The sequence below is a fragment of the Pelophylax lessonae genome (assembly GCF_965119305.1).
Source record: "Pelophylax lessonae genome assembly, chromosome: 1".
In the NCBI taxonomy this organism is placed as follows: domain Eukaryota; kingdom Metazoa; phylum Chordata; class Amphibia; order Anura; family Ranidae; genus Pelophylax; species Pelophylax lessonae.
Genome location: NC_138768.1, coordinates 417,556,963 through 417,583,533, shown reverse-complemented (window position 1 = coordinate 417,583,533; position 26,571 = coordinate 417,556,963). Strand labels below are relative to the sequence as shown.

The following is a 26,571-nucleotide window of genomic DNA, read 5'->3' as shown; positions in this document are numbered from 1 at the left end:
TTACGTTCTTTTTTTTGCATTTTGTTTTTCCCACCCCTCATGCAAATACTGCTTTGGGACGTCTCAATGGTCAAGAAGATATGAAGCTGCGTCTGTCAATGAACGATAGAGAGAACTGGATTTTTGACTTACCGTAAAATCCTTTTCTCTGAAGTTCATTGACAGACGCAGCACCCGCCCCTCTATTTATGAGTGGAATGGGGTTGTGGTCTTCTAAACACTGCTTGCAACAAAATGGAGGACTATAGCAGAGTGTGTGGGGTTATGCCTTCAGAGAAAACCCCATAGGCGTAGTAAAGCTTTTTCCTGCCTAGTGTCTTACTCCTGTAGGTAGCGGTATACCCAATGGTCAAGAAGATATGAAGCTGCGTCTGTCAATGAACTACAGAGAAAAGGATTTTATGGCAAGTCAAAAATCCAGTTTTCTCTATAATATGTATTTGTCTCAGTCCAGAACACTGAGTGTAATTTGTCTGCTGCTTTGTTCCTGACACTAAGAGAAAAATGGTGACAGTGGAGGCCAGTTATAGCCTGTAATTGACAGCCACAGCTCTTTCCCTGTGCTGTGTCCCTTCCCTCCTGTTAGCTCTCACTGATGTAACTTCAACTCCCTACCCCCTGCTTTTCAGAGCTGAGAGATCCTGTGTAAGTTGTGCACTTTGAATTGATGTAGCGGGGAAGACGGCTGTAGATAAATGGGTACAGCTTATGTAGGGGGAATTTCACTGGGTATATGTAAGCCAGTCACTTCACTGGGTATATGTAAGCATTTACAATCACTTTAAGGACGTCATTGGTTTGACAATTATGCTTCTACCTGTTAAGAGGAACGCTACTGTGGTAAAGTCTGAGGTTTCTGGATTTTGGAAGTCCTCCTGTCATCCATCCCAGGCCACTGTTTCAAAGGCCAAGTCTTTTGCTCAGTTTCCCTGCATGCTCAATGCAGCCAATGCTTTCAAGCCCATCACACAATGAATGGGCGTCCCCACTACCTCGACTTTGGGGCTTTTGGCTCATGTAGTCTGAGGTGTGGTGTCCTAGGGATGCAGACTGGCATTTAGGTCCTTGCCTCCTCTGTTTCATGCCCTCAAAACTTCCTGTTTTGGGGCCTTGATACTGCCTTCAGTAGATGAACTCTTTGGGAATGATTATTCTCATTCTCCCCCCCCCCCCCCCCTCCTCGGAGGAAAACATTCAGGGGTTTTATTCTAACCGGTTTACTATCCCAAAAACCGGGAAAGGAATTGGTATCCCTTTACATCACTACAACAAAGGGAGTTCTTGCATGGACATCATTCTGGGATACCTTAATCTCCTTTTGGGGAGTGCTCCACACAGACCCTCTCTACAATGTCCAATGGACTGTGAAGACACTGCAGGGCTTTGGGTGGATCCTTAATCCACAGAAGTCTGCATTGGACCCGTCCCATTGCTTGGATTACCTGGCCCTAGTCTTTTATATTGTCCAGGCCAGGGTGTTTTCTTCCATGGAAAAAAATGCTGACCTTTCAAGCTCATGTTTGGACCCTTAGCCCTAAGAATCATTTCTTGGTCTGCTTTTGCATGAGAGTACGGAGCTTTTTAGTGGCTTCTTTCAAGGCTGTGATGTTTGGACCTTTTTTACGCCATACATCTGCTGACTTCATGGGAAAAACTACTTCTCTCTTGGTCCATGCGCCTGTCCTCCAAGACCTGGTGGCTGCCTAGCCCTGCTCTAAAGGAGTGGAATGCTTTTTCCTATTAGCCTGGACAGTTCTCAGAAAAGATGCCAGTCTGTAGTGCTGGGGAAGAGGCCTGGGAACAGACAAGTTAGGAGTCCAGGCTTCTTAACATTCTGCAGCTGAGCAACATTTGCCTGTCCCTTCAACAGTGGATTGAATGGCTTCAGGGACAACCAGTGAGGGTTAAGTCACAGTGCAATGGCCTTAGCTTCCTTCCATCATCATGGCGGAACCAGCAGCTGTGCAGGTCTTGTTTTTGGCCGATAGGTACGGTCCGACATTTGTCCTTTCAGTAGTCAGTGCCTTGCTGTGTCTTCACCCTCAAATCCAAGACATCTGTTGCCATTGAAGGTCATTGGACATTGATCTTCCAACCTCCGGATAGGTTCGTAGCTAGAACCAGGAATCCTGAGGCCTTGGTAATGGACACACTGATGGCCCGGTGGGATCCATCTTTGGACGATCTACGGCTTCTCTCTGGTTTGGATTCTGCCTCAGCTTCTACTGTTAATGAAGGTGGTGGGGATTTTGGTGAACCTGGTTGCACCGAACTGGCCTAAAAGAGTTTGTAGGGGTTGGGAGGTGTTGGTATGGGGCGCTACCACCTTGCACAGCGAATTTCTTCGTTGTATGTGATCCAAAGATGAAAGTGCACAGTGCTTATTGGTGAGCAGATATTGTGCAAATTAAAATTTCTCTTACGTCCTCCGACAGTCGCCGCCTCTTCATATTCGTCACATATGGGGTATTAGACTTTGCTCCGAAGGAGTAGCTAGGCAACAGAATATGTTAACAATAAAGCTTTAACATATCCCACCCTCAAGGGGTGGTCCCCTCAGTCAATACCCTCCTACTTCCTGCAACCATATCTCAGTTTTAATGTCTAGCTTGTCAGGAGTGGCTGGCTCTCTCTGTGCTGGGACTTTCTGTCCCAGACTCTTTCTTCTTTTTAATATTTTGTTTGAGTTTTTCTCTCTACCTTTATTTAGCTGTTATTTTGTCAGCGTTAGTTCTTCGGACGAAGAGGATCATGCGGACTGGGTCTCGGGCTGATCCCCCTGGTCGCAGGTCGTGGGTCAGTGGCTTCCCAGTCTGCCATCGAGCGTTCAGCCAGGTAACGCTCCTGGCACAGTGAACGACCCATCCCTGTTCGGTGCAGGGATGATTGGTGAGGTGGCTACCTCACTGGACGCTGTGCGGTTTCTTAACCCCCATTTTGTGCGTCTTGAATTGCGACTCTCCCTGCCTCATGTGCAGTGGCTTGTTCGCCTGTGCGGGTCCCCCACGCCATGTGAGGTAAGTGTATCTATGTGGGGACCTGTCTGTCTGGGGGGGTGTCAGTCTGGGACTGTGTAACCTGCCTCTATTCACACTGCTTGTCTCCCTATCTCTCGGCTGCATGCTGTGGGCTGCAAGGGGGGGGGGGAGCTGTATGACACTGTGTGTGTCATCCTGGTCAGTGTGAGAAGCTGTGTGCTGTGGGGCATGTTTTTTTGGGCATGTTTGGGCATATACAGCGATCGCTGCGGCGATCTGACATGTATTCCGATATTGGAATGTAATGTGTGTTTTAATGCACTGTGGAGCGGTGGTTTCGGCGCCAAACGACGCCATTTTGCCTACAACCGCTCCGGCCGCATGGTTTACATGCATGGCGGCCATTTTCTTGTAGCCTCCATAGGCTTACATAGAAGCGCCCTGGCAGCATCACTTCCTCTTTCCAGGAACACCGATCGAGGCAGCAGCAGCGGCGAGGGTCTCCTCAGGTTTTATCCTTCTGTTCTTGCTATCCATTGCCTGTGTTCAGTTTGCATTTTCCCTGTGGGGGTCTCATTGTGCTTGAGTGTGGTGCGGTGGGCTGCGCTTGCCGCGCTTGCTTAAAAGGGGCAGTTAACCCTTGGTTGTCTGGCATTACAGGGGCAATGGATTCTCAGGAGGGCAAATTTCCTACAGTATTGGTGGAAAGCCAGGGGACCGCTGTTTCCCCCCCAGGGGGGGATTTAGCCACTATTGTGGCTGGCCTTGCTGCTCAGGTGCAAATGCTGGTGGCTGCTCAATCTACTAAAAGGCCCAGAGTTGCTCTTTCCTCTGATTCTGAGGGTGAGGGTGATGGGGCTGTTCTGGCAGGGGCCTCCTTATCGGGGTCCCGCTCCTCTCTTGATCTAGTGGGGTCTGAGGTGGAGGCTGAAGTTGAGGGGGTTGATAACTCTCCCCCTGGCTCACCTGAAGAGCTTGCAATCATGGATGAGTTGATTGCTTCCATTAAGCAAACGCTGCGTTTGCAGGACGAAGTGTGTCCCCCCGCTGCCTTGGCGGCTTATGGGACGCAGAGGAAACGCAGGACGCCGCAGGTTTTTCCCTGCAATGCTGATTTTCAGCGCGCTGTTAAGGATCAATGGCGCGATCTGCGCAAACCTTTTGCGGTACCAAGTAAATTCAAGCTGCGTTATCCCTTTTCGCCTGCCACTGATGAAAGGTGGTGTGTGCCTCCACCAGTGGATCATGCTATTGCGGTTTTGAACAAAGCCACTGCGATTCCTGCAGAGGGTTCCCCTGTTTTCCGTGATGCCACGGATAGGAGACTGGAGTCTCTTGCCCGTCATACTTATTCTGTTACAGGTTCTATGCTTAAGGCTCTGTTTGCTTCTCTCATGGCGGCCCAGGCGATCGCAAGTTGGACGCAGATGCTTAGGCGCGTCCTAGTGGCCGACTCGGCCTCGCCGGCGACCCTGGATATGGTGGATCGGATCCACCAGGGTGTCATGTGTCTGTGTGATGCGGACCTGGACCTGATTCCGTTGGCTGCACGTGCGCACAGCGTGGCGGTGTTGTCTCGCCGCCTGGTTTGGTTGAAATGTTGGTCGGTGGACCAATCTTCACGTAAGACCTTAGCCAATCTGCCTTATGATGGGTCTCGCCTTTTTGGGGAGTCCCTGGATGTGTTGATTAAGGGGATCACCGGGGGTAAGAGCACTCTCTTGCCCCATTTCCCCAAGGCTAAGGGGGCTTCTGGGAAGAAGCATGCTAATTTTCGGCCCCCTCAGGGGTCCTTTCGTGCCTTTCGGCCGCACTACAAGGGCAAACCGTTCAAAGGTCAAGGCTCTCAGAAGAAGCCCTGGTCTGGTAAACAGAAGTCCGGCCAATCCGGACCTGCAGCCCATAACAGTTCAGCCTGAAGGGGCGCCCTCACCCAGTTTTGGGGTGGGGGGACGCTTGCTCGGTTTTCTTCAGCCCTGGTTGGCCCGTGTGCGGGACAGATGGGTTCTGGAAATCGTTCGATCTGGTTACAAGATCGAGTTTCTCTCTCGGCCGGAGAGCAGATTTTTTCCCTCAAATCTTCAACTGTCTCCAGAGCGCTTGCGGGACCTGCACCTGGCGGTGCGGGACCTGAGGGCTCAGGGAGTGGTGGTTCCGGTGCCTCATCGGGACAGGTTTCGGGGGTTTTATTCCAATCTGTTCACCGTGCCCAGAAAGGAGGGCAAGGTTCGTCCGATTCTGGACTTGAAGGCTCTGAACCGCTCTGTGCGGGTTCGCAAGTTCCGCATGGAATCCCTGCGGTCGGTGGTGGCTGCCCTGGTTCCGGGGGAATTCATGGCCTCCATCGATTTGAAGGATGCGTACCTTCACATCCCCATATTCGAGGGTCATCAGAGGTACCTTCGATTTGCCATTGCGGAGGATCACTACCAGTTCGTGGCGTTGCCCTTTGGTCTCGCCTCGGCTCCGCGGGTCTTCACCAAGGTGCTTGCACCGGTTCTGGCATTATTGAGGGCCCAGGGCGTTTCTGTCCTGGGGTATCTGGACGACATTCTGGTTCGGTCTGCGACCAGCCAGGGTCTGGAGGAGGACCTGTCTGTCACGATGCAAACTCTGCAGGAGTTTGGTTGGACGATAAATTTTCCAAAGTCGACACTGAGTCCGTCGGTTCGTCTCCCCTATCTGGGAATGATACTGGACTCGGTGCAGGCGAAGGTCTTCCTGCCGGAAGACAAACTCAGGACTCTCCGGGAGGAAGTCAGGTCCCTCAGGGACGTTCCGAACTCGTCTCTGCGGACGTGTATGAGATGTCTGGGATTGATGGTCTCGGCCTTCGAGGCGATTCCTTTCGCACAGTTTCACACGCGGGGTCTCCAAGCGGAGATCCTGTCCAGGTGGGACGGGCGACCTCAATCTCTGGATCTTCAAATCTCGTTGAGTCTTCGCACCAGGGAAAACCTTCTGTGGTGGCTCCAGTCCCCGTTGGTGTCCGGGGGCAAGTCGTTTCGTCCGATCTCGTGGACGGTAATCACCACGGATGCCAGCCTGTCGGGCTGGGGTGGAGTTCTGGGCGTTCTGTCCGCTCAGGGGACTTGGTCGGAGGGGGAATCTTCCCTTCCGATCAACATTCTGGAATTGCGTGCGATACGTCTCTGTCTTCATCGCTGGACGGACCGGCTGCAGGGTTGCCCGGTTCGGGTGCAGACGGACAATGCCACGGCGGTGGCCTACATCAACCACCAAGGGGGCACCAGGAGTGCCCGAGCGGCTCGAGAAGTGGCCGACATTCTGTCTTGGGCCGAGACTCATGTCCCGGCGATAACGTCGGTTCACATTCCGGGAGTGGAGAACTGGCAGGCGGACTATCTGAGTCGCCAGACCCTGGATCAGGGGGAATGGTCTCTCCATCCGGCTGTCTTCCAGACGTTGTGCGCGAAGTGGGGTCTTCCAGATGTGGACCTGTTCGCGTCTCGCTTCAACAACATGGTGAAGAGGTTCGTGGCAAGGACGCGCGACCCTCGGGCGGACGCGTTAGTGGCCCCGTGGCATCAGTACAGGCTGATGTACGCGTTTCCACCGATTCAGTTGCTGTCCAGGTTCCTTCGCAGGTTACACTCGGAACGCAACACGGTGATTCTTGTGGCACCGGACTGGCCTCGCCGGTCCTGGTACGCAGACCTCGTGAATCTGGCGGTCGACGCCCCATGGCGTCTGCCTCTTCGAGACGATCTACTGTCTCAAGGACCGATATACCATCCTGCTTTACAGTCGCTGGCTTTGACGGCCTGGCTGTTGAGACCGAGGTCCTGAAGGAGAGGGGTCTCTCTCCGGAGGTCGTTCATACTTTAATCAATGCGAATCTTCCTCGGGGAAGGTTTATTACCGTACTTGGAAGGCCTATTTTGCCTGGTGTGAGTCCAGGGGGTTTTCACCCCGCACGTACTCGGTGTCCCGTGTGCTGTCTTTCCTTCAAACGGGTGTTGATCAGCGTTTGACGCTGGCTACGATAAAGGGTCAGGTGTCTGCTCTGGCCGTTCTGTTTCAACGTCCCGTGGCTTCCAACCCATTGGTTGGCACCTTTGTTCAGGGTGTGCGGCATCTGGTTCCCCCGAGGCGGGATCCTCTGCCCCCTTGGGACTTGAATCTCGTTCTATCTGTGTCACAACGTGCTCCTTTTGAACAGATCAGGGAGATCTCGTTGTCTATGTTGTCCAAAAAGGTCGCCTTTTTGGTGGCGATCACTTCGGCTCGCAGAGTGTCGGAGCTGGCGGCTTTGTCCTGCAAGTCTCCGTACCTGGTTATTCATTTGGATAAGGTGGTCTTGCGACCTAATCCTTCTTTTCTTCCGAAACGAGTCTCGGACTTCCATCTTAATGAGGATATTGTCTTGCCTTCGTTGTGCACGAAGCCTAAACGTCCAAAGGAGGTGAGATTGCACTCTCTGGATGTTGTTCGGGCGATAAGGGTTTACCTTAAATCGACTGAGTCTTTTCGAAAGACGGACTCCTTGTTTGTTCTTCCAGAGGGTCCTCGGAAGGGCATGGCGGCTTCGGCCTCTACCATCGCCAAATGGATCAGGCAGACCATTGAACAGGCCTATGCTTTGCAGGGGAAGGTTCCCCCTGTGCCTGTGAAGGCGCACTCTACTAGATCTCTGAGTACGTCTTGGGCCTGTCGTCATGGGGCTTCTGTAGCCCAGGTGTGTAAGGCGGCGACTTGGTCGACCATGCACACTTTCACAAAATTCTACAAAGTAGATGTTCAGGCATCGGCGGATGCTTCCTTTGGCCGCAAGGTTCTTAGTGCGGCTGTTCCCTAGGGTCCCTTGTTGGGGACTCCTTGGCTGTTGGGATAAGTTTTGTATCCCCTGGTTTTTTGTCTTTTCCTGGGTTGTTGCTCCTGTTGAGCACTTGTTTTTTGCTGTTGCCCAGCTGGTTTCCTTCCTTTGGTAAGGTTCCTTCTTTGATGCGGAGACTGCGTTGCCTTTCGGCGCGGATGCGTTTCCCACCCCTCATGTTTGCACTGCTTTGGGACGTCCCCATATGTGACGAATATGAAGAGGCGGCGACTGTCGGAGGACGTAAGAGAAAACGGAATTTTTGTAAAATCTTACCTGTAAAATTCCTTTCTCTGAGTCCTCCGACAGTCGCCGCCCCCGCCCCTCTTTTGGGGTTTGATTGTATACTCTACTGCTATTCCATTAAAACTGAGATATGGTTGCAGGAAGTAGGAGGGTATTGACTGAGGGGACCACCCCTTGAGGGTGGGATATGTTAAAGCTTTATTGTTAACATATTCTGTTGCCTAGCTACTCCTTCGGAGCAAAGTCTAATACCCCATATGTGACGAATATGAAGAGGCGGCGACTGTCGGAGGACTCAGAGAAAGGAATTTTTACAGGTAAGATTTTACAAAAATTCCGTTTTTTTTATTGTTAAAATCTAAAATGTGCAATATAGTGCAAATATAAAAATATAAAAAGACGGTAATTATCGTGTATCGATTGGATTGTACTGTATATGTATCACTCATCGGATGTAAACAATCATATATAAGTGACCAGTGCAAAAAAGTGCTAAGTGCAATTGAGTGATTTAAACAATAAATGCTTTATTGTGGTCTCCTTTTAAAGAGGAAACTGACATCCGTGGTGAATATTACAAACACTATGCAGTGTAAAGTGAGAGAATAAAACTGATCCAAAAAGAGTTTGGATCAGTTCCACCCCCTCAATTCCTCAATCGTAATGATCTTTGTCCTGCCTGGGGCTCTCACGAGGTGAGCCCTGCTTCTCGTTTCACTACTTCTAGGTGGAAAAGGCAGGTTATCCCTATCATGCTTTTAAAGCACATTTACATCAGTCTCTGCATTTGCTGTGCATTTCAGCATGCAAGAGTCTGTGTGTGCATTTCTGCATACATGTTTGCAGTGTGTGTGTTGCAATAATTTTTTCATGTTTCATTTTTTTTTTAACATTTACATGTGTTTGTGCACATTCATGTGTGTTTGCGGTGTCTTTGCATGTGCCCATGTGCATTTGCGAGTTGTGGTGGCATACAGGACTTGTAGTTAATTTATAGATTGCTCTGAATGCATGGCACGGATGTGTGGGCGGAGCAGACTTGGAGCATGTTACATATTGCACCCCAAGTATGGCTGTAATGTGTAACCTGTTCCAAAGGGTGAACTTAGCCTTTTATAGCAATTCGTTTCTGCTCTGCTCTTTTGTGTGGATGCCCTAGAAACATGTCATGGGACAAATTTTGAGAATGGCTTCAAATTCATTCATCTGCACAGAATCTTATATGCCTGGTTGGCTGAAGCTGTCTGCAAAAAGCCTCTTTCACATAAGTTATTTCAAGCAGATGTCTTTTTGGGGAGGCACTTGACTAACCAAAGATGTCATATAAGGGAAGGCGTTACTTCCACAGAGTAGGATTCCAAAACATTTTTTAGAATACAGAGCAGCTAACTGCTCTACCCAAGCTTCAACTTCAAAACCTATATTCTACCCTTCCTTTCAGCTCAAGACTTTGGCCACAAAGCCCTCCTCCCTATGAAGGGGCACCCTCTCTCCTAAGAGTCAGGGGGGTGAAGTCTGTTAGTGTGTGGCTCTCTAACATCCCAGACTAAGGAGTTCCTTCTCTGGTTTCAAAGGGATACAAAATAGAGTTCAGAACTCTGTCCCCCCCCCACCACTTTTTTCTCTCCTATCAACCAAAAACGTCCCAAGGATGGTCAAATTTGCTGAATGCCAAAAGCCATCTCTTATCCCAGGTAGTAGTTGCTCCAGTACCCCCACAACACAGGTTTAAAGGATTCTGTTCAAAACTGTCCATGGTCCTGAAGCCCAATGGGAGGATTCATCCTATGCTGGACTTAAAATCCCTTAACTTGTCCTCAAAAGGGGCATGGCCTGAAGCTTCATGTGAGCGGACGCGTGTGAGCTGCTCTCTCCCGGTATTTATCCTGTTCATTGATCCTGTGACCCATCGATCGATAACTTGTCCTCAACCATCAAATTCCAAAATTTCACATGGAAGCTGCACCCTGAGACATGGGGAATAACAGGCATCCATAGACATCCAGGAATAACCATCTGCAGATTGCCATTTATTTCCACCTCATTTGTACTTTTTGCACTTGCCATGGCAGACAGCCATTTCCAGTCTGGTGAACGCTAAATGCTACACTAAAGAACTAATATCATATAAAAAGTATAAATGTGTATGTGCCACTTTCTAAAATATACACAATATTATCATCTTAAAAACATCAATGCATTTTAAACAAATCACATTTAGCTAGTATAAACATCATCCCCCTCCATCCCTTTTGTGATTAAAAAAAAAAAAGTTATTACAATCATACCTCAACTTAAGTGTATAAAAATTCAAATACGCAGTAATTAAACAGGGGGAAAACAATATAAAACACAATCATACACTCATGTATATGCACACAAAGACCATTAAGTGAAACGTTCCACATAGATATATATACATAGTATAAAATGTTTCAGTTCCACTCCACACTATTGTCTTTGTATGCAAACATGGAACTTCCGTGCCAAACACATTCAAGGTACCCCTTCATGATTATAGGTGTCTGCTTACCTGGACAATAAGACCCCTTAATTATAGCGATGCTGGGTTACTTGAAATTTGGTTTCATACAATGCAAAGAAATCTATTGATTTTTGCACTGCCTTTGGCCTATGCTCTGCTCCCACAGTATTCACAAAGGTTCAAACACCCGTTCTTGCCCTTCTGAGAATTCAGAACATCTAGATCAGTGTTTCTCAACTCCGGTCCTCAAGGCACACTAACAGGCCATGTTTGCAAGAAAGCTGAAATACATCACAGGTGATCTATTTTGCTGCTCAGTGATTGCAGTATTCTAGTCTGCATCTCCCTAAGGTAATACTTAAAATCTGGCCTGTTAGTGTGCCCTGAGGACCGGAGTTGAGAAACACTTATCTAGATCACTGCTCATCTAGATGGCCTTCTGAAGGACTCCTCTCCTTTAAAACTGTCTGCAAACATGCAAAGATCCACAGGACCATTCAGATGCTCTGGGCCTGTAGTTGGGTGATCACTTTCCATGAATCTGCTCTACAGCCTTCTCTTTGCCTGGAATACTTAGTTTTGGTCCTTTGTCAGAGTCTAAGCAAAGATTTTCCTACAAGAAAAGAAAATTCTCTCAGAGCCCATGGTCAAGATTTGAGTTCAAAGGGACAATGCGCAATGAGATTCTCTAGTAGAGCACTAGAGCTCATGGTGGCTTTCTTCAAGGCTGTATTCTGCACTCAGTTTAATTTGAGACCTCTCCAACACAATACCAACACAAAATCTTATCGACCTAGAACAAGCATACTCCTCAGCTTAACCCATGTTTCCTGTCATGGCAAGCTTGGTGGATCTCAAGCCTATCCCTAACAATAGTGAAGTCTTACCTCACTGGAGGGTGATAACAGATGCCAGTCTTTCAGGCTGGGGAGGAGTGTTCCAGTCCCTCGTGGTCCAGGGACCATGGTCATTTGTGGTAGGTTGGCGTTTAGAGCAATACACATAGCTTTGCAACACTGGACCCGATTTCTGCAAGGACACCCAGTTAGGATGCAGTCAGACAATGCCATGGCTGCAGCCTTAATTGAAGAAAGCCAGAAAATCTCATGGAAACTCGCTGTCCAGCAACTTCTGCTGTCCACATCCCAAGAGTGGACAGCTGGGTAGATGACTACCTCAGCCACTACTGCCTGGATTAGGTTTAATGGCACCTTCACTCAGATAATTTAATCTGATATGTCACTAATGGGGGATTCTGGATGTGGACATCCTAGTCTCCAGATTAAACAAGCTTACACACACATATATATATATAATGCGCAGCACAGTGTAAAATATAAAATGTGATGAAATAAAATAACCAATTTGCTTCTGTGCTTCAATATTTCCACCACACCATATAAATATTCTCGAACAAAAAGTGAAGCGCAAATTGTGAAACGACCACAATCAAAATTGCCACTGTATTACAAGTCCATCCCATTCAATTTAAACGTGTGAAAATCGTCTGTGTTTCTTATTGCCATTTGAGCCATTCAGTGCAGGCTTTAACCTTGATTAATTTTGAGGTCCGCAAAAGGTGAACATACAGACTGTACTGAGTGGTTTGAGTGGCAATAAGAAACACGGAAGATTCTGGCAAGTTTAAATTAAGTGGGATGGACTTGTAATACAGTTTGGACGTTGTGGTTGTTTCACAGTCCATTTGCGCTGCACTTTTTGTTCTAGAACCAACCACTTGGTCTCAGTTCAGACTAATCTATACCTTTCCATTTTCGTATATAAAAAGGAAGAGGGAAGGGAAGGGAGGGGAGGGGGAAGGGGAATTGGAGATGAGGGAAGGTGGGACTTTAAATGAGACTCTTGCCATCGAGTCTCCATCCCTATGTCTATGATCAAACAATAGAACACATGGTGTTCAAATTTAAAATTGGGACTTTATATGAGGTGTGGCCAGAGTGCGATTGTTAATGTGGTGTATACATATGCTGGTAAGCAGAAGAATGTATAATTGATCAACATTTCGCATTTATTTATAAACATAACATGGCAGTTAACAACATTGCAAGTCAAAATACAACAACAGTAAACGAACATACATGGTATATAGTAAAAACCATAAGGGGTGTGTATGGTAGTAAAAATGATTGGATAAACCCATATAGAATGGAAAAACCAATAAATAATGGTTGTGTGGAAGCTAGTTGGATGCATGGTATAGCAAACCAATACAGAGTTTGGATGCATGATGGAACTTGTAAATGGTGATTGCCTCATAGGCTCGACGCGTTTCGTGAAACTGTGTTCACTTCCTCAGGAGCAGGCATGATTAGGATGTCTAAAAGGATACAAATGGATAAAGATTGCATCCATCAGGACAAATATATTAGAAATATTAAATGAGAATATAACTTACATGGGGGTATGGACTGTCAGTGAGGATATGGATCACCCATTGGGGAGTCCCTGTTGGGAACTGAGAGAGTATGGACCCCCGCACAGAGCCAAGAAGCGTGGTCCATATATATAGTGAACATCTCCGTGATGGGTCTTGGAGGGCTCAGCTCGATAATACGGTAAAACTGTATACAGATATAACAGTGATAAATTATATAATTATCATAAAGTTCGGTTAATATAGTGAGTAAGCCCAAATCCAAGATGCCAGGGTGTGTAAGTGGGATCGGGTAGAAGCCAGGGTGCCAAAGGGTGTGGAAACAAAGTGTGTGGAGACTGTGTAGCAGCCAACCAGGATAAAGGTGAAGGGTAGAAAGTGTGTGAACGTCACAGAGCAAGGCTGAAATATAAACCCAATAATAGTGCTGACACAAAAGTCAATACCAAGAAAACACCCATACAAATGAATGTGCAGAAAAAATCTATTGAAAGAAAAAATGGTGTAGTTGTAGGTACATGCCTGGGTGGAGTGCAAAGAAGTGCATAGAAAGAAGGACCTGCGCGGTGCTGGGGTGGGGGCAGCTCTCAGCGTCACGGTGCACCTCAAAGTGGTAGGAGCTCCATCTGGCATACATCTGTTGCCGAGGACGGTCTCCCCATTATGAGTGCCGATGGAATCACGTGTGTGAGCGTTGGTGCCAAAGAATGACGCCACGCTCAGTACGGAATGACGTGACGCCGATGCGCCGTGGCCGCGACCGAACCGCCAATCCCGCATACCGGCCGGGGCGGGGGGGGGGGGCGGGAACGGGAGCGGGCGGGGCGCATCGCAGTTCCCAAGGGGGACAGTCCGGGAGATACAAAAGCCCCAGCGACAGTCACCTGGTAAGGTAATAGGATAGGATGGTATTATAAATATTAAGAACATTGCCAGTATTTTATACTAATTCAATAAAATAAGCATAATGCCAATTGAGTATGGATATTATATATCGGGATAGAACCATAGAAACCTGGTTGCACACCTCCATCCCTGATTCTCGTATATAAAAAGGAAGAGGGAAGGGAAGGGAGGGGAGGGGGAAGGGGAATTGGAGATGAGGGAAGGTGGGACTTTAAATGAGACTCTTGCCATCGAGTCTCCATCCCTATGTCTATGATCAAACAATAGAACACATGGTGTTCAAATTTAAAATTGGGACTTTATATGAGGTGTGGCCAGAGTGCGATTGTTAATGTGGTGTATACATATGCTGGTAAGCAGAAGAATGTATAATTGATCAACATTTCGCATTTATTTATAAACATAACATGGCAGTTAACAACATTGCAAGTCAAAATACAACAACAGTAAACGAACATACATGGTATATAGTAAAAACCATAAGGGGTGTGTATGGTAGTAAAAATGATTGGATAAACCCATATAGAATGGAAAAACCAATAAATAATGGTTGTGTGGAAGCTAGTTGGATGCATGGTATAGCAAACCAATACAGAGTTTGGATGCATGATGGAACTTGTAAATGGTGATTGCCTCATAGGCTCGACGCGTTTCGTGAAACTGTGTTCACTTCCTCAGGAGCAGGCATGATTAGGATGTCTAAAAGGATACAAATGGATAAAGATTGCATCCATCAGGACAAATATATTAGAAATATTAAATGAGAATATAACTTACATGGGGGTATGGACTGTCAGTGAGGATATGGATCACCCATTGGGGAGTCCCTGTTGGGAACTGAGAGAGTATGGACCCCCGCACAGAGCCAAGAAGCGTGGTCCATATATATAGTGAACATCTCCGTGATGGGTCTTGGAGGGCTCAGCTCGATAATACGGTAAAACTGTATACAGATATAACAGTGATAAATTATATAATTATCATAAAGTTCGGTTAATATAGTGAGTAAGCCCAAATCCAAGATGCCAGGGTGTGTAAGTGAGATCGGGTAGAAGCCAGGGTGCCAAAGGGTGTGGAAACAAAGTGTGTGGAGACTGTGTAGCAGCCAACCAGGATAAAGGTGAAGGGTAGAAAGTGTGTGAACGTCACAGAGCAAGGCTGAAATATAAACCCAATAATAGTGCTGACACAAAAGTCAATACCAAGAAAACACCCATACAAATGAATGTGCAGAAAAAATCTATTGAAAGAAAAAATGGTGTAGTTGTAGGTACATGCCTGGGTGGAGTGCAAATGTTGTTAACTGCCATGTTATGTTTATAAATAAATGCGAAATGTTGATCAATTATACATTCTTCTGCTTACCAGCATATGTATACACCACATTAACAATCGCACTCTGGCCACACCTCATATAAAGTCCCAATTTTAAATTTGAACACCATGTGTTCTATTGTTTGACCTTTCCATTTTCGAAAGATATACAATCATACCTGGAAATCCTTCCTTACCAGGTATGAGCACAGACAATTCCTTGCCTGTGCCTCACATTCTGACCTTTTAAACAATCAGATCTTGACCAGAAGGTAGCCTTAAGAACTTTTGAAAGGACCAACTGTTTTTGGCCTTGTCCATTCTCCTTCAAAGACCTCTGGCTTCGCTCTCCCCTGTGAAAACCTTAAGGTGCATCTTGCATCAAGTTGCCCTTGCAGCACCCTGTGCTTCCTTGGGATCTCATCTTGGTTCTCTCTATGCCCTGCAGAAACCACCCTTTGAACCCATCGGGGATATTTGTTTAGCTTTTTCTTACAAAGTTGCACTTTTGGTTACTGTCATGCCTGTCAGATATGTCTCTGAGTTGGAGGGTATCTTGTAAGATGCTGTTTCTTGTTCACAATGACAGGGGATTTTGGCACCCAAGGCCATACTTTCTGCCTAAGGTGGTATCAGTCTTCCACATCAATAAGAACATAGTCCTACCATCCTTGTGCCCGGCTCCAAAGCATCAAAAGGAAACCTCTCTTCATTGTTTGGATGCAGTCAGTCGTTAGTCTACCTCAAAGCAGCAGCTTCAAGCGGGATTCCTTTCCTGTTCTCAGGACCTCAAAAGGGACCCCCTGCTTCAAAATCCACTATTTCTCAATTGATAATCAAACTGATTGCTACAGATTACACTCTCAAATACAAATCTCTTCCTTTTACATGCTCATTTCACCAAATCAGATAAAAATAAAAGAACTTTGACTTGCCTGCAAATTCCATATCTTGAAGAACAATACAGGACACACACAAAATACTTTGTGTTGCTTGCTGTACAAGTGAAGATACACAAAGTTGGGTAGGATTATAGGGGAGGTGTCCAGGGGGCCCCGAAAGATTTGCAAGTGTCCAATCACCTGAAGGTACGATCCTAAAACCCAGGGTCTATGAATACTGTGTGTCTTGCACTTTTACTACAAGATATGGAATTTACAGGAAAATCAAATTCCTCTTTTTCACAAAAGCCCCTCTTTCCTGGTGTTTTCCTCTTATTGCTTGCTAAAAAGAAACTGAAAATTACTGGGAGTGGGAAGGATTAACATGAATGTCCAATCACCTGGATTACCCAGGGTCTATGTTTTAAGGAGCCAGTGTCCTATACTGTACTCCAAGAAAACACTTTTACAGGTAAGTCAAAAATCCTAATTTTGTCTGTCTGTGTTATTCCTGAAAAATAGCAGTGCAGTTCCTCACTTGTGGCTTTGTCTGAGTGTTCCTGCTCTGTAGCCTTGAAGCACTCTATCTGCAGTGGTGAGATACCATTCTCTGCTAAGTTTGAGATTTGGTGATGTCACTACTGTGCTTCATTCATTCTGTGGAACTTTCCCTTTTTTCTGCTGCTTTTTAAATATTATTCTATCAATCATTGAAAAAGCTCTGACAAGAAAAAGCACAATAGTGCACCACCACCAAGATCATTACCTTAGCACAGACACTGCGGACACTTGTGGACAAGGCAATAAACCTTAATGCACTGTACACACTAAATGCTCACTTGTAAGTTTTTTTTTTTTGTTTTTTTTTGCTTTTTTTTTTTTCTTTTAAATTACTGCATTTAGCATGCAAACTGCAATATGATGGTTGTTTTAATCCTTGCATATGTTGAGTCTTCTGTAAATTGAATAAATATACTTACCGATTATGTAAGCTACGATCGTAGACCTGTTTGCATGATTTGGATAAGTTGCAGCAGGGCTGGGCAGTGTCTGGGAACTAGGGACCGACCGATTATCGGCAAAGCCGATATATTGGGGGCCGATACGCACTCTCCCCGATATATCGGAAGCGGCCCCTGAGGTTACCGATATTGCCGATATTTCGGGAAAGTGCTTGTACCAGAGTGATGCCTGGAGCTAGAGGCATCACCCTGGTACTGGCTTCCATAGCCGACTGTCTTGTAATGACAAAAGATGCGGCTGAGAAGCCTCTTGGCTGTCATTACAAGGAGTGGGAGGGGACGTCCTGCCACCTTCCGCAGCTCACCCGGGTCTCCCGTCCCCCTGGGAGACCTGGGCAGCCAGCCTGCACAGCCGCCAAAGAGAAGACCCGATCAAAGCCGCATTTGTCTCTGATCGGGTCTTCATGTAAAAACCCGGAAGTGATGTCATGTCATCACTTCCAAGTACTCGGCGCCAAATTAAAAAAAATGACAGCATTCAAAACAGCCAAAAAAAATGTTTAATGTACGAAAATATCGGCTGATACCGATATGCGATGACCAAAATATAGGTATCGGCAATAAAAAAACGATATTGGTCGATCACTACTGGGAACCATGGTGTATATTGCAGAGTGAGGCTCAGAGCTAGCCTCTCTTGTAGAAATCCAGCTGTGTTACTAGATAATCCAAGGTATGCCATTGTAATTGAAATATTTTGTACAGTCTGGCACTGTTATATATTCTGTTTTCATTTTCAGCTTAGATTAATGAAAATGCTGCAAGTTGGTGGGAAAATATTTTAAAAATACAAACTTCATCCAGGAGGTTTCGTATCTTATCAGATTTATACATTGTTTGCTGGTAAGTCAAAAACTTGTATTCCCTGATTACATTTTAATAAATATTTTCTTGTTACAGGTAAACCAAAGGCAATGCTTAGAAAACCAGGTTTTGCACCCCAGCCTGATAGATTTATAAAGAAGCCTGTGATGCCACCTGTACATGGAAAGGGAACTGTTTGGAGTGGCCGGCCACCAGCAGACCCTAGTCCTCAACATGCAGCCCCGATGTATGGAGCAGGGCTTCTAAAGGAGTTGCCAGGGCAGAGGCACCAACCCATTAGCAGGTAGGAATATACAAATGAATATGGATTTTATAAACGGGTGTATATATAGATTTTTTTTAAGTTTTTAAAAAAGGCCACATTTTGAGTGATATTTTGTTAGAGACCCTATCTATAACTTTGCCCATGTCTGCCAACTGCATACTCACGTTTTCATGCCTATATATATGAATCCTTAGTTTAATTCAAAGAAATGTTAGCAATGGTTATATACCTACCTGCGCTTAACTAAACTACCTAAGAGCTACTGTAGCAGGCATCCTCCAGTGTCAATAGAAAATATATAAATAGAACTTGTATGTACTGTATTCTGAAATCCTTCCTTTGCTTTTTACAGGTCTGTTATTTTATTTTTTTTTTCTAACATCCTTTTAATTTCTAAATCCACCCTTGCTTAAGGGAAAAAGAAAACTCAACCAAATAGGAAAGATTTGGCCCACAATAACTACTGTCCTACAATATGGGGGGGGAAATAAAATATTCTATATGCCCATTGTTTATCTAGTTGTCTTCCAATTAACAATTAATCTGCTTACTGTATGTTTCATTATATTGCATTCATTAGTCTCACTTTTTTGTCAGAAGAGATTATGCGCTTAAATGGAAGGAAGTCTTTGAACTGCAATACACTTAACAAAGACAGTTGTGTGCTTGTGATATTTACCACATTTGTCTGTGTTCATGTAGCTGGGGGAGCAAGCTTGCATGTGCTTCAGTAGCACTTTTGTTAATACTCATTACACGGGTTCTTTTCATTTTAAGCTGATGCACGGATAACTGGAGACTAGTTTGGCATGCTTATTTTGCTTAAATCATCTTTTTCCACTTTGTGTTTGCCACATCAGATAGTATAGCTGTCCGTCATGTGCTTTCATTGTCCGTGTGGGTAGTAATCCCCCATGGAAAACTAAGGACTAGTTGTTACAAAGCATTGATACCAAATGAATGCAAACTGATTGCAGATCTGTTTTGTACCAAAATGCGTGTTAAATTGTAACGGGTCAACAGAACATTGCAAATAAAATGCAGAGTTTTCAAAGTTTTTCAAAGTAGCTTAATTTTTTCATAATACTAATTTCTGGAAATATTTACGGCAACTGTATTTTTTACATGTATAATTTTCTCAGGAAAGAATATTTATATTAATTGAGAAATAGTCTTTGTATTACTGTCTCTGACAGGCTTGAAAGAAAAGTAACAGTTCCTCCACGATTTCAGAAAGATGTGACCCAACCTATGTTTCCCCAAACCACTACAGATTCCAACGGTAAGTTGCCACAAATCAACTGGTATTTCTAGACCTGCAGCTTAAACTGACCAAACTTGCCAAAAATCTCAACACAGCCTGTAATATAGCAAGAAAAGCTATGGTATGGTATATGACAAGAGTCTGAAAAATACTTCTTTCTCTTTATGTCCTCTGACAGTCGCCGCCCACTCATACAGTCTTCACCAATGGGTATTGACCGCTTATCCACAGGAGCAAGCTAGGCATAAGACTTGTTAAAAACAAAGTAATTTACATAGACACACCTGTAGGGGGCTGTCCCACTGGTCCAATACCCCCCTGCTATCAGCATTCCCAACTCAGTTTGACTTCTGCCTAGTTAAGGAGTAAGATAGGCTATCCCTGTGCTGGGGCTACGGTCTCAGCCTTTCTTCTATTGTATTACTTTTATTTTCTGCAATGTGTTTTTGTTTGCACTACTAGCTTTTTATTTGTTATGCGCTTAGTTAGTCGGTTCTCTGGAAGACTACAGCGTTTGCGGAGCTGGGAATCGGACTGGTCGTCCTGACATTTCAGGACAGAGGATCTTAGGGAATCCCAGCCCGCCATCCACCATTTAGCAGGCTATGTGTGTGCCCTGGCCTAGCAAACGACCTGCCCCTGTCCTCAGGGACAAAAGCCCGCTAGGTGGCTACCTCGCTGGGATGCCTCAACATGCGGTTCTGACCGTGCAACGCATCCTATTCTTGGCTGTCCCCCCCCCGCCATCTGGGGTGGGGGGGTTCCCGCGATCTGGAGGCACCCACGCCCTGTGAAGCGGTAAGTAAGCTCTGTGTGGGGCCTCTGTATGGGGAGTACATTCTGCTGTGTCTGTCTCCCCTCATGTCTGTGTCCGGGGCTCGCATCCCTCCCAGTCCCTGCGGGGGCTTCTAGAGCATGTTATGCTGTGTGGGGGTCCCTAACCCTGTCCGCACTGTTAGTGTGATTTGGGGGTACAGTCATGGTGGGGCGGACCACTGCGGTGTAAAAACCGTGGGGCCGCCATTTTAGGTGTGGGCAGCTGCTTTGGCCTCACTGTGGGCACTTCTGCAGCTCCTCTATGTAGTGTTTTGGCGCCTTCGGGCGCCATCTTGCGTGTGGCAAGGTGTTTTCTTTTGCACATGTTCGGCGGCCATTTTCCCGGAGCCTCCCATTCTTATACATAGGCAACCATTTTTCCTTGGGCCAAACCTTGTTGATCCTCTAGTGGTATGACATCACTTCCTTTCCTGCATGAAGAGGGATCGTTCAGCAGCGTGGTAACTCTCCTGGGGGTCCTTTTTGCTGTTTTTGGGGATATTCCTCTGCTTTCAGTGTCTTTCCTCTCTCAGTGGGATACTTTAGATTGCAGTACACTGCGGTGGGTGCCGCAATCATGTCTTAAAGGGCCTGCGTTCTTGTACTTGTCATGGAGTCCCAGGACAGCAAATTTCCCCCAGCCTTGGTTAATGATTCAGGTACTCCTGATTCTTCTCCTTCTGGCTTCCGCACTTGTTACTTTAGCGTCCAAGGTAAACTTGTTGATGTCAGAACGGGCTTCTAGAAAGAGAATTAGGCCTTCGCCTTCCTCTGATTCTGAATCTGATATGGTTGCCTTGGACAGTGTCCCCCCTGAGGGGGTCTCAGTCCTTTCTTTCTGATGGGGAGGTGGAGGAGGATGATGGGGATGATTTTTCCCCTGAAACGGCCAAAGAATGCGCTGCTGTGTCTGCGCTCATTGCTTCTATTAAGGATACACTACATTTAGAGGATGAGCCCAACCCGCCGGGTCAGCAGTCTTACTTTGGGACTCGCAGGACCCAGAAGGCGGCACAGGTTTTTCCCTGTCCCGCTAAGTTTCAGGAAATGGTGAACGAACAGTGGCGTAATTTAAAGTGCCCTTTTGTGGTACCAAAACGGTTTCGGTTCCGTTACCCTTTTACGTCTCCCACGGATTTGCGCTGGACTGTGTCCCCTAAAGGGGATCACACTGTGTCCAGGTTGAACAAGGCAACTCTTATGCCCTCGGAGGATTCTCCGGTGCTTAGGGACCCTACAGACCGGCGGGTGGAATCTCTTGCTCGCCACGCTTATACGGTGGCGGGTTCTTTGCTGAAGCCCATCTTCGCCTCTGTTATGGTTTCTCTGGCTGCGGCTGATTGGGCCCGGGTGCTCAAACGCACTCTAGAGGCGGATTCCGCCCCTCCTACTACTGTGGAGATGGTGGATCAGATGCGTCAAGCGGTTCTGTACCTGTGTGATGCAGCCTTGGATGAGGCTCCTCTAGTAGCACGGCTATCTGGTGTCGCGTGCTAATCCGTCGTCTGGTATGGCTGAAGAGCTGGTCGGCTGACCAGTCCTCCAGCAACACGGTGTCTGACATTCCTTATGCGGGGAGTCGTCTCTTTGGGGAATCCCTGGACAAATTGGTTAAAGGGGTCACTGGGGGCAAGAGCACTCTGCTGCCCCAGAACCCCCAAGAGAAAAGTTTTCAGCGGTAAGCGGGGCCCTTCTTTTAAACCAAATCAGGGGTCCTTTCGTGCCTTCAAGGCGCGGGACAAGGGGAAACCCTTTAAGGGCCACGGTGGTCAGAAGAAGCCCTGGGCGGGCAAGCCGAAACCAAGCCACGCTGGCTTGGCAGGTCCCGCCGCCTCAACCTGAAGGGACGCCCTCACCCGTTCCAGGGGTGGGGGGACGTCTGCGCGGTTTTCTAGAACCATGGCTGTTCCGGATTCCGGACAGGTGGGTTCAAGAAATCATTAGATCGGGATACAAGTTTGAATTCCTTTCGCGTCCAGTGGACAGATTCTTTCCCTCAAATCTTCGTTTGACCCAAGATCGGTTGCGCGATCTTCATCGGGCGGTTCATGATCTCCTCGCCCAGGGGATGGTCGTCCTGGTGCCTCATCGGGACAGGTTTCGGGGGTTTTATTTGAATCTGTTCACTGTGCCCGGAAAGGAGGGCAAGGTACGTCTCATTCTGGACTTGAAAGCTCTGAACCGCTTTGTGCGGGTTCAGAAGTTCCTCATGGAATCCCTCCGTTCGGTGGTGGCCTCTTTAAGCCCGGGAGATTTCCTGGCTTCCATCGATCTCAAGTATTTACACATCCCCATATTCGAGGGTCATCAGAGGTTCCTCCGGTTCGCAATCGCAGAGGAACACTATCAGTTTGTGGCGTTACCTTTCGGTCTCGCTTCGGCTCCAAGGGTGTTTACCAAAGTGCTGGCCCCTGTGCTGGCCCTGTTGCGGTCGCAGGCGATTGTGATCTTGGGGTATCTGGACGATCTCCTGTTAAGATCGAGTGCCAGCCCGAGCCTATTACGCGATCTGTCAACTACCGTTCAGACGCTCCAGAAGTTCGGGTGGACCATCAACGTGCAGAAGTTGACCTTGTCCCCTTCTGTTTGTCTCCCTTACCTTGGAATGGTTCTGGACTCTGCCCAAGCAAAAGTCTTTCTGCTGTAGGACAAGCTCCGGACTCTGCAGACCGAGGTCAGGTCCTCAGGGACAACGCATCCTCATCACTCAGGACCTGCATGCGGTCCCTGGGGTTGATGGTATCGGCCTTTGAGGCGATACCGTTTGCACAGTTCCACACGCGATCTCTTCAAGCGGAGATCCTGGCCAGATGGGACAGACTTCCTCAATCCTTGGAAAGCAGGATATCTCTGAGCCGCCACGTCAGAGTAGATCTTCTCTGGTGGCTTCAGTCCCCGGCTCTGACGGAGGGAAAATCCTTCCGCCCGTTTGTAGACAGTGATCACCACGGATGCCAGCCTGTCGGCTGGGGTGGCGTGCTGGGCATTCTGCCTGTCCAGGGCACTTGGTCGGAGGAGGAGTCCTCCCTGCCAATAAACAATCTTGGAACTGCAAGCGATCGGGTTATGCTTGTTCCGTTGGTCGGATCAGCTTCGGGGTCGCCCTGTGCCGGTGCAGACAGACAACGCCACTGTGGTGGCCTACATCAATCACCAAGGGGGGCACCAGGAGTGTCTGGGCGGCCCTGGAGGTGACCAAGATTCTGGCTTGGGCCGAGACTCATGTCCCGGCGATTTCGGGGGTTCACATTCCGGGTGTGGAGAATTGGCAGGCCGACTATCTGAGCCGCCAGTCCCCGGACCAGGGAGAGATGGCTAACCCCAGATGTGGATCTGTTCGCATCTCGGCTGAACAACAAGGTGGGCAGGTTCGTGGCAAGAACACGCGACCCTCTGGCAGATGCCTAGGATGCGCTGGTGGTACCTTGGCAGCAGTATCGCCTGATTTATGCCTCCCCCCCCCCCCCCCCCCCCCGATTCAGTTGTTGTCCAGGTTCCTTCGCAGGTTGGTTTTGCAGGTTGGTTTCGGAACCGAAGTTAGTGATTCTGGTGGCCCCAGACTGGCCGCGTCGGTCTTGGTACGCGGACATCATACAACTTGTTGTCGAGCCTCCGTGGCGACTCCCCTTTCGGGACGATCTTCTGTCTCAGGGGCCGATCTTCCATCCTGCTTTACTGTCGCTGGCTTTAACGGCGTGGCTGTTGAAAGCCTGGTCTTGAGAGATCGGGGTCTCTCGTCGGCGGTCATTCCTACCCTGTTTAAGGCTAGGAAGGCCTCATCCGGTAAGATCTATTACCGTACCTGGAAGGCTTATTTTGCCTGGTTTGAATCCAGGGGCATCCATCCTCGCTCTTTTTCGGTGGCGAGGGTGTTAGCCTTCCTCCAATCTGGTGTGGACCAGCGTCTTGCGCTGACCACTATTAAGGGCCAGTTATCTGCACTGGCAATCCTTTTTCAGCGCCCCTTGGCGTCTAATTCATTGATACACACCTTTATTCATGGAGTGCCTCATTTGGCTCCTCCTTGGAGGGCACCTTTACCTCCTTGGGACTTGAACTTGGTCCTGTCCGTTTTGCAACGTCCTCCCTTTGAAAACATCAGGGAAATTTCTCTGCCTCTGCTGACGAGAAAGGTTACCTTTCTTGAGGCAATCACATCTGCTCGCAGAGTGTTGGAGTTGGCGGCCTTGTCTTGCCGCTCCCCTTACCTGGTGGTTGATAGGGATAAGGTGGTCTTGCGACCTAACCAATCTTTCCTTCCTAAGGTGGTTTCTGATTTTCACCTTAACGAGGATATTGTCTTACCTTCGCTGTGTGCGAATCCTAAGCATCCTAAGGAGTGTGCCTTGCATTCCTTGGATGTAGTCCGGGCGATCAGGGTCTACCTGTCGTCCACTGAATCCTTCAGAAAGTCGGATTCTCTTTGTCCTTCCTGAGGGACCTCGGAAGGGTATGGCTGCGTCCGCGGCAACCATTTCTAGATGGATCAGACAGACGATTGTACAGGCCTATTCGATTAGGGAACAGGTACCGCCCTTCCCTGTCAAGGCGCACTCTACCAGAGCAGTGAGTGCGTCCTAGGCTTTCCGGCATCAGGCTTCGGTGGCCCAGGTGTGCAAGGCTGCGACTTGGTCGTCTGTGCACACCTTTTGCAAATTTTACAAACTTGATGTTCTGGCATCAGCAGATGCTTCCTTTGGCCGCAAAGTTCTGTGTGGGGCAGTGACTTAAGGGGGCACTAGTTTTGCAGGTCCCTGGCTGTTGGGGTTGTTTCCCCCTTGTTTATTTGCTTTCCTGGGTTGTTTGCGCCAGTTGAGCTTTTCTGTTACCCAGAGGGTTTACCTTTCTGTTCAGATAAGGTTCCTTTCTCTGACTTGGGTGCTGTGTTGCCTTTGTGACTTGCGCTTCCCACCCCTCATGTCTACACTGCTTTGGGACATCCCATTGGTGAAGACTGTATGAGTGGGCGGTGACTGTCAGAGGACGTAAGAGAAAACTGAATTTTTGTAAAATCTTACCGTAAAATTCTTTTCTCTGAGTCCTCTGACAGTCACCGCCCCCCGCCCCTCTTTTGGTTTTTTTTTGGACTTTAACTGCTTGCTACCAAACTGAGTTGGGAATGCTGATAGCAGGGGGGTATTGGACCAGTGGGACAGCCCCCTACAGGTGCGTCTATGTAAAAGGCTTATGCTTAGCTTTCTCCTGTGGATAAGAGGTCAATACCTATTGGTGAAGACTGTATGAGTGGGCGGCGACTGTCAGAGGATTCAGAGAAAGGAATTTTACGGTAAGATTTTACAAAAATTCAGTTTTCTCTCTAGCCACTTTTTTTTTTTTTTTTTACCTAGCTGATTTAAACAGTAAAAATGCAGCTTAGACTTTGATATTTCCCTCCTCTTAAGTGCTATCCTCCAAACTCTCTCATCCATGGTCCAGTGCTGGTTCTCTTCTGGGTTAAAGGACATTGAGCCATTTTACCCACTTATGTGGTTGTAGGGTGTCATGGATCCCCCTCCTGTTGACATGTCACGATGGTGCCCTGCACTCACAGTACATTGTAGCAGAGAACAACGCTGAGATAATTACCTTTGCAATGCTCCCTGCATCATTGGTGACTTTTTTTCTTGCTGAATTGATAGGAGGACTACACTTCCCTCCCTTTATCTCCTACAAGATTTTGATTCCTATGGGAAGTTATCTTACTTGGGGAAAAAATCATCCAAAAACCCAAAGCTCAAGGGAAAAAAACCACCTCCAAAAAAAATCAAGTTTTTGAAAGAGAACTTTAAGTTGAGTTGAGCCAGTTTTACCAATAAATACTTGAGTAACGAAATCTGAACCAAAATAAAAGAGAGATTTCCTCCTTGAGTTTTCTTTCTTTGCGTCACAAGGTCCACAAGCTGGTCCAAAAATGTGACTCTGAGATGTTCTCCTGGTTTGGAAGGTGTAATATTACCAAGATGTCTATTCTCCCAAGGTTCCTAAACCTTGTGTCGTCACTTACTCTACCCCCACCCCCTCCATTTGCTATACAAGATCAACTCTGCTTTTTCTATTGTGTGGGCCAACAAATGCCCAAGACTCTAATGACACAATGATTACCTCTCCAAAGCCTCTGGTCAGGCTAAAAGACTGCTGCTGACATAACCTAAAACAATTTATTGTGCTCAAACAATCCATTTACACACTTCTGTTGAATAGCCTACCCTGGTATTACCCAAATGTCCCTCCACATCTGAAAAACCTTGCAAAATTGTGCCAAGGCCATACAGAAATATGGTCTCTTCCGGGTTAGATCACCCTTGAATCTGATAGCCAATCTTGCTCTCTCTCCAGG

At 47.3% G+C, this 26,571-nt stretch overlaps 1 protein-coding gene across 2 annotated transcripts in view; it reads left to right on the top strand.

Moving 5' to 3' along the window:
• Positions 1–26,571, top strand: part of TDRD7 (tudor domain containing 7) — a 314,213-nt gene that overhangs the window by 97,237 nt on the left and 190,405 nt on the right. Inside the window, exons 4-5 of one of the 2 annotated variants that reach the window (XM_082267672.1) lie at positions 17,965–18,172; positions 19,351–19,436. In XM_082267672.1, the coding sequence (XP_082123798.1) occupies positions 17,965–18,172; positions 19,351–19,436 (294 nt within the window). Of the gene's footprint in view, positions 1–17,964; positions 18,173–19,326; positions 19,437–26,571 lie in introns of both variants that reach the window. The other variant, XM_082267671.1, reaches the window with a different exon arrangement.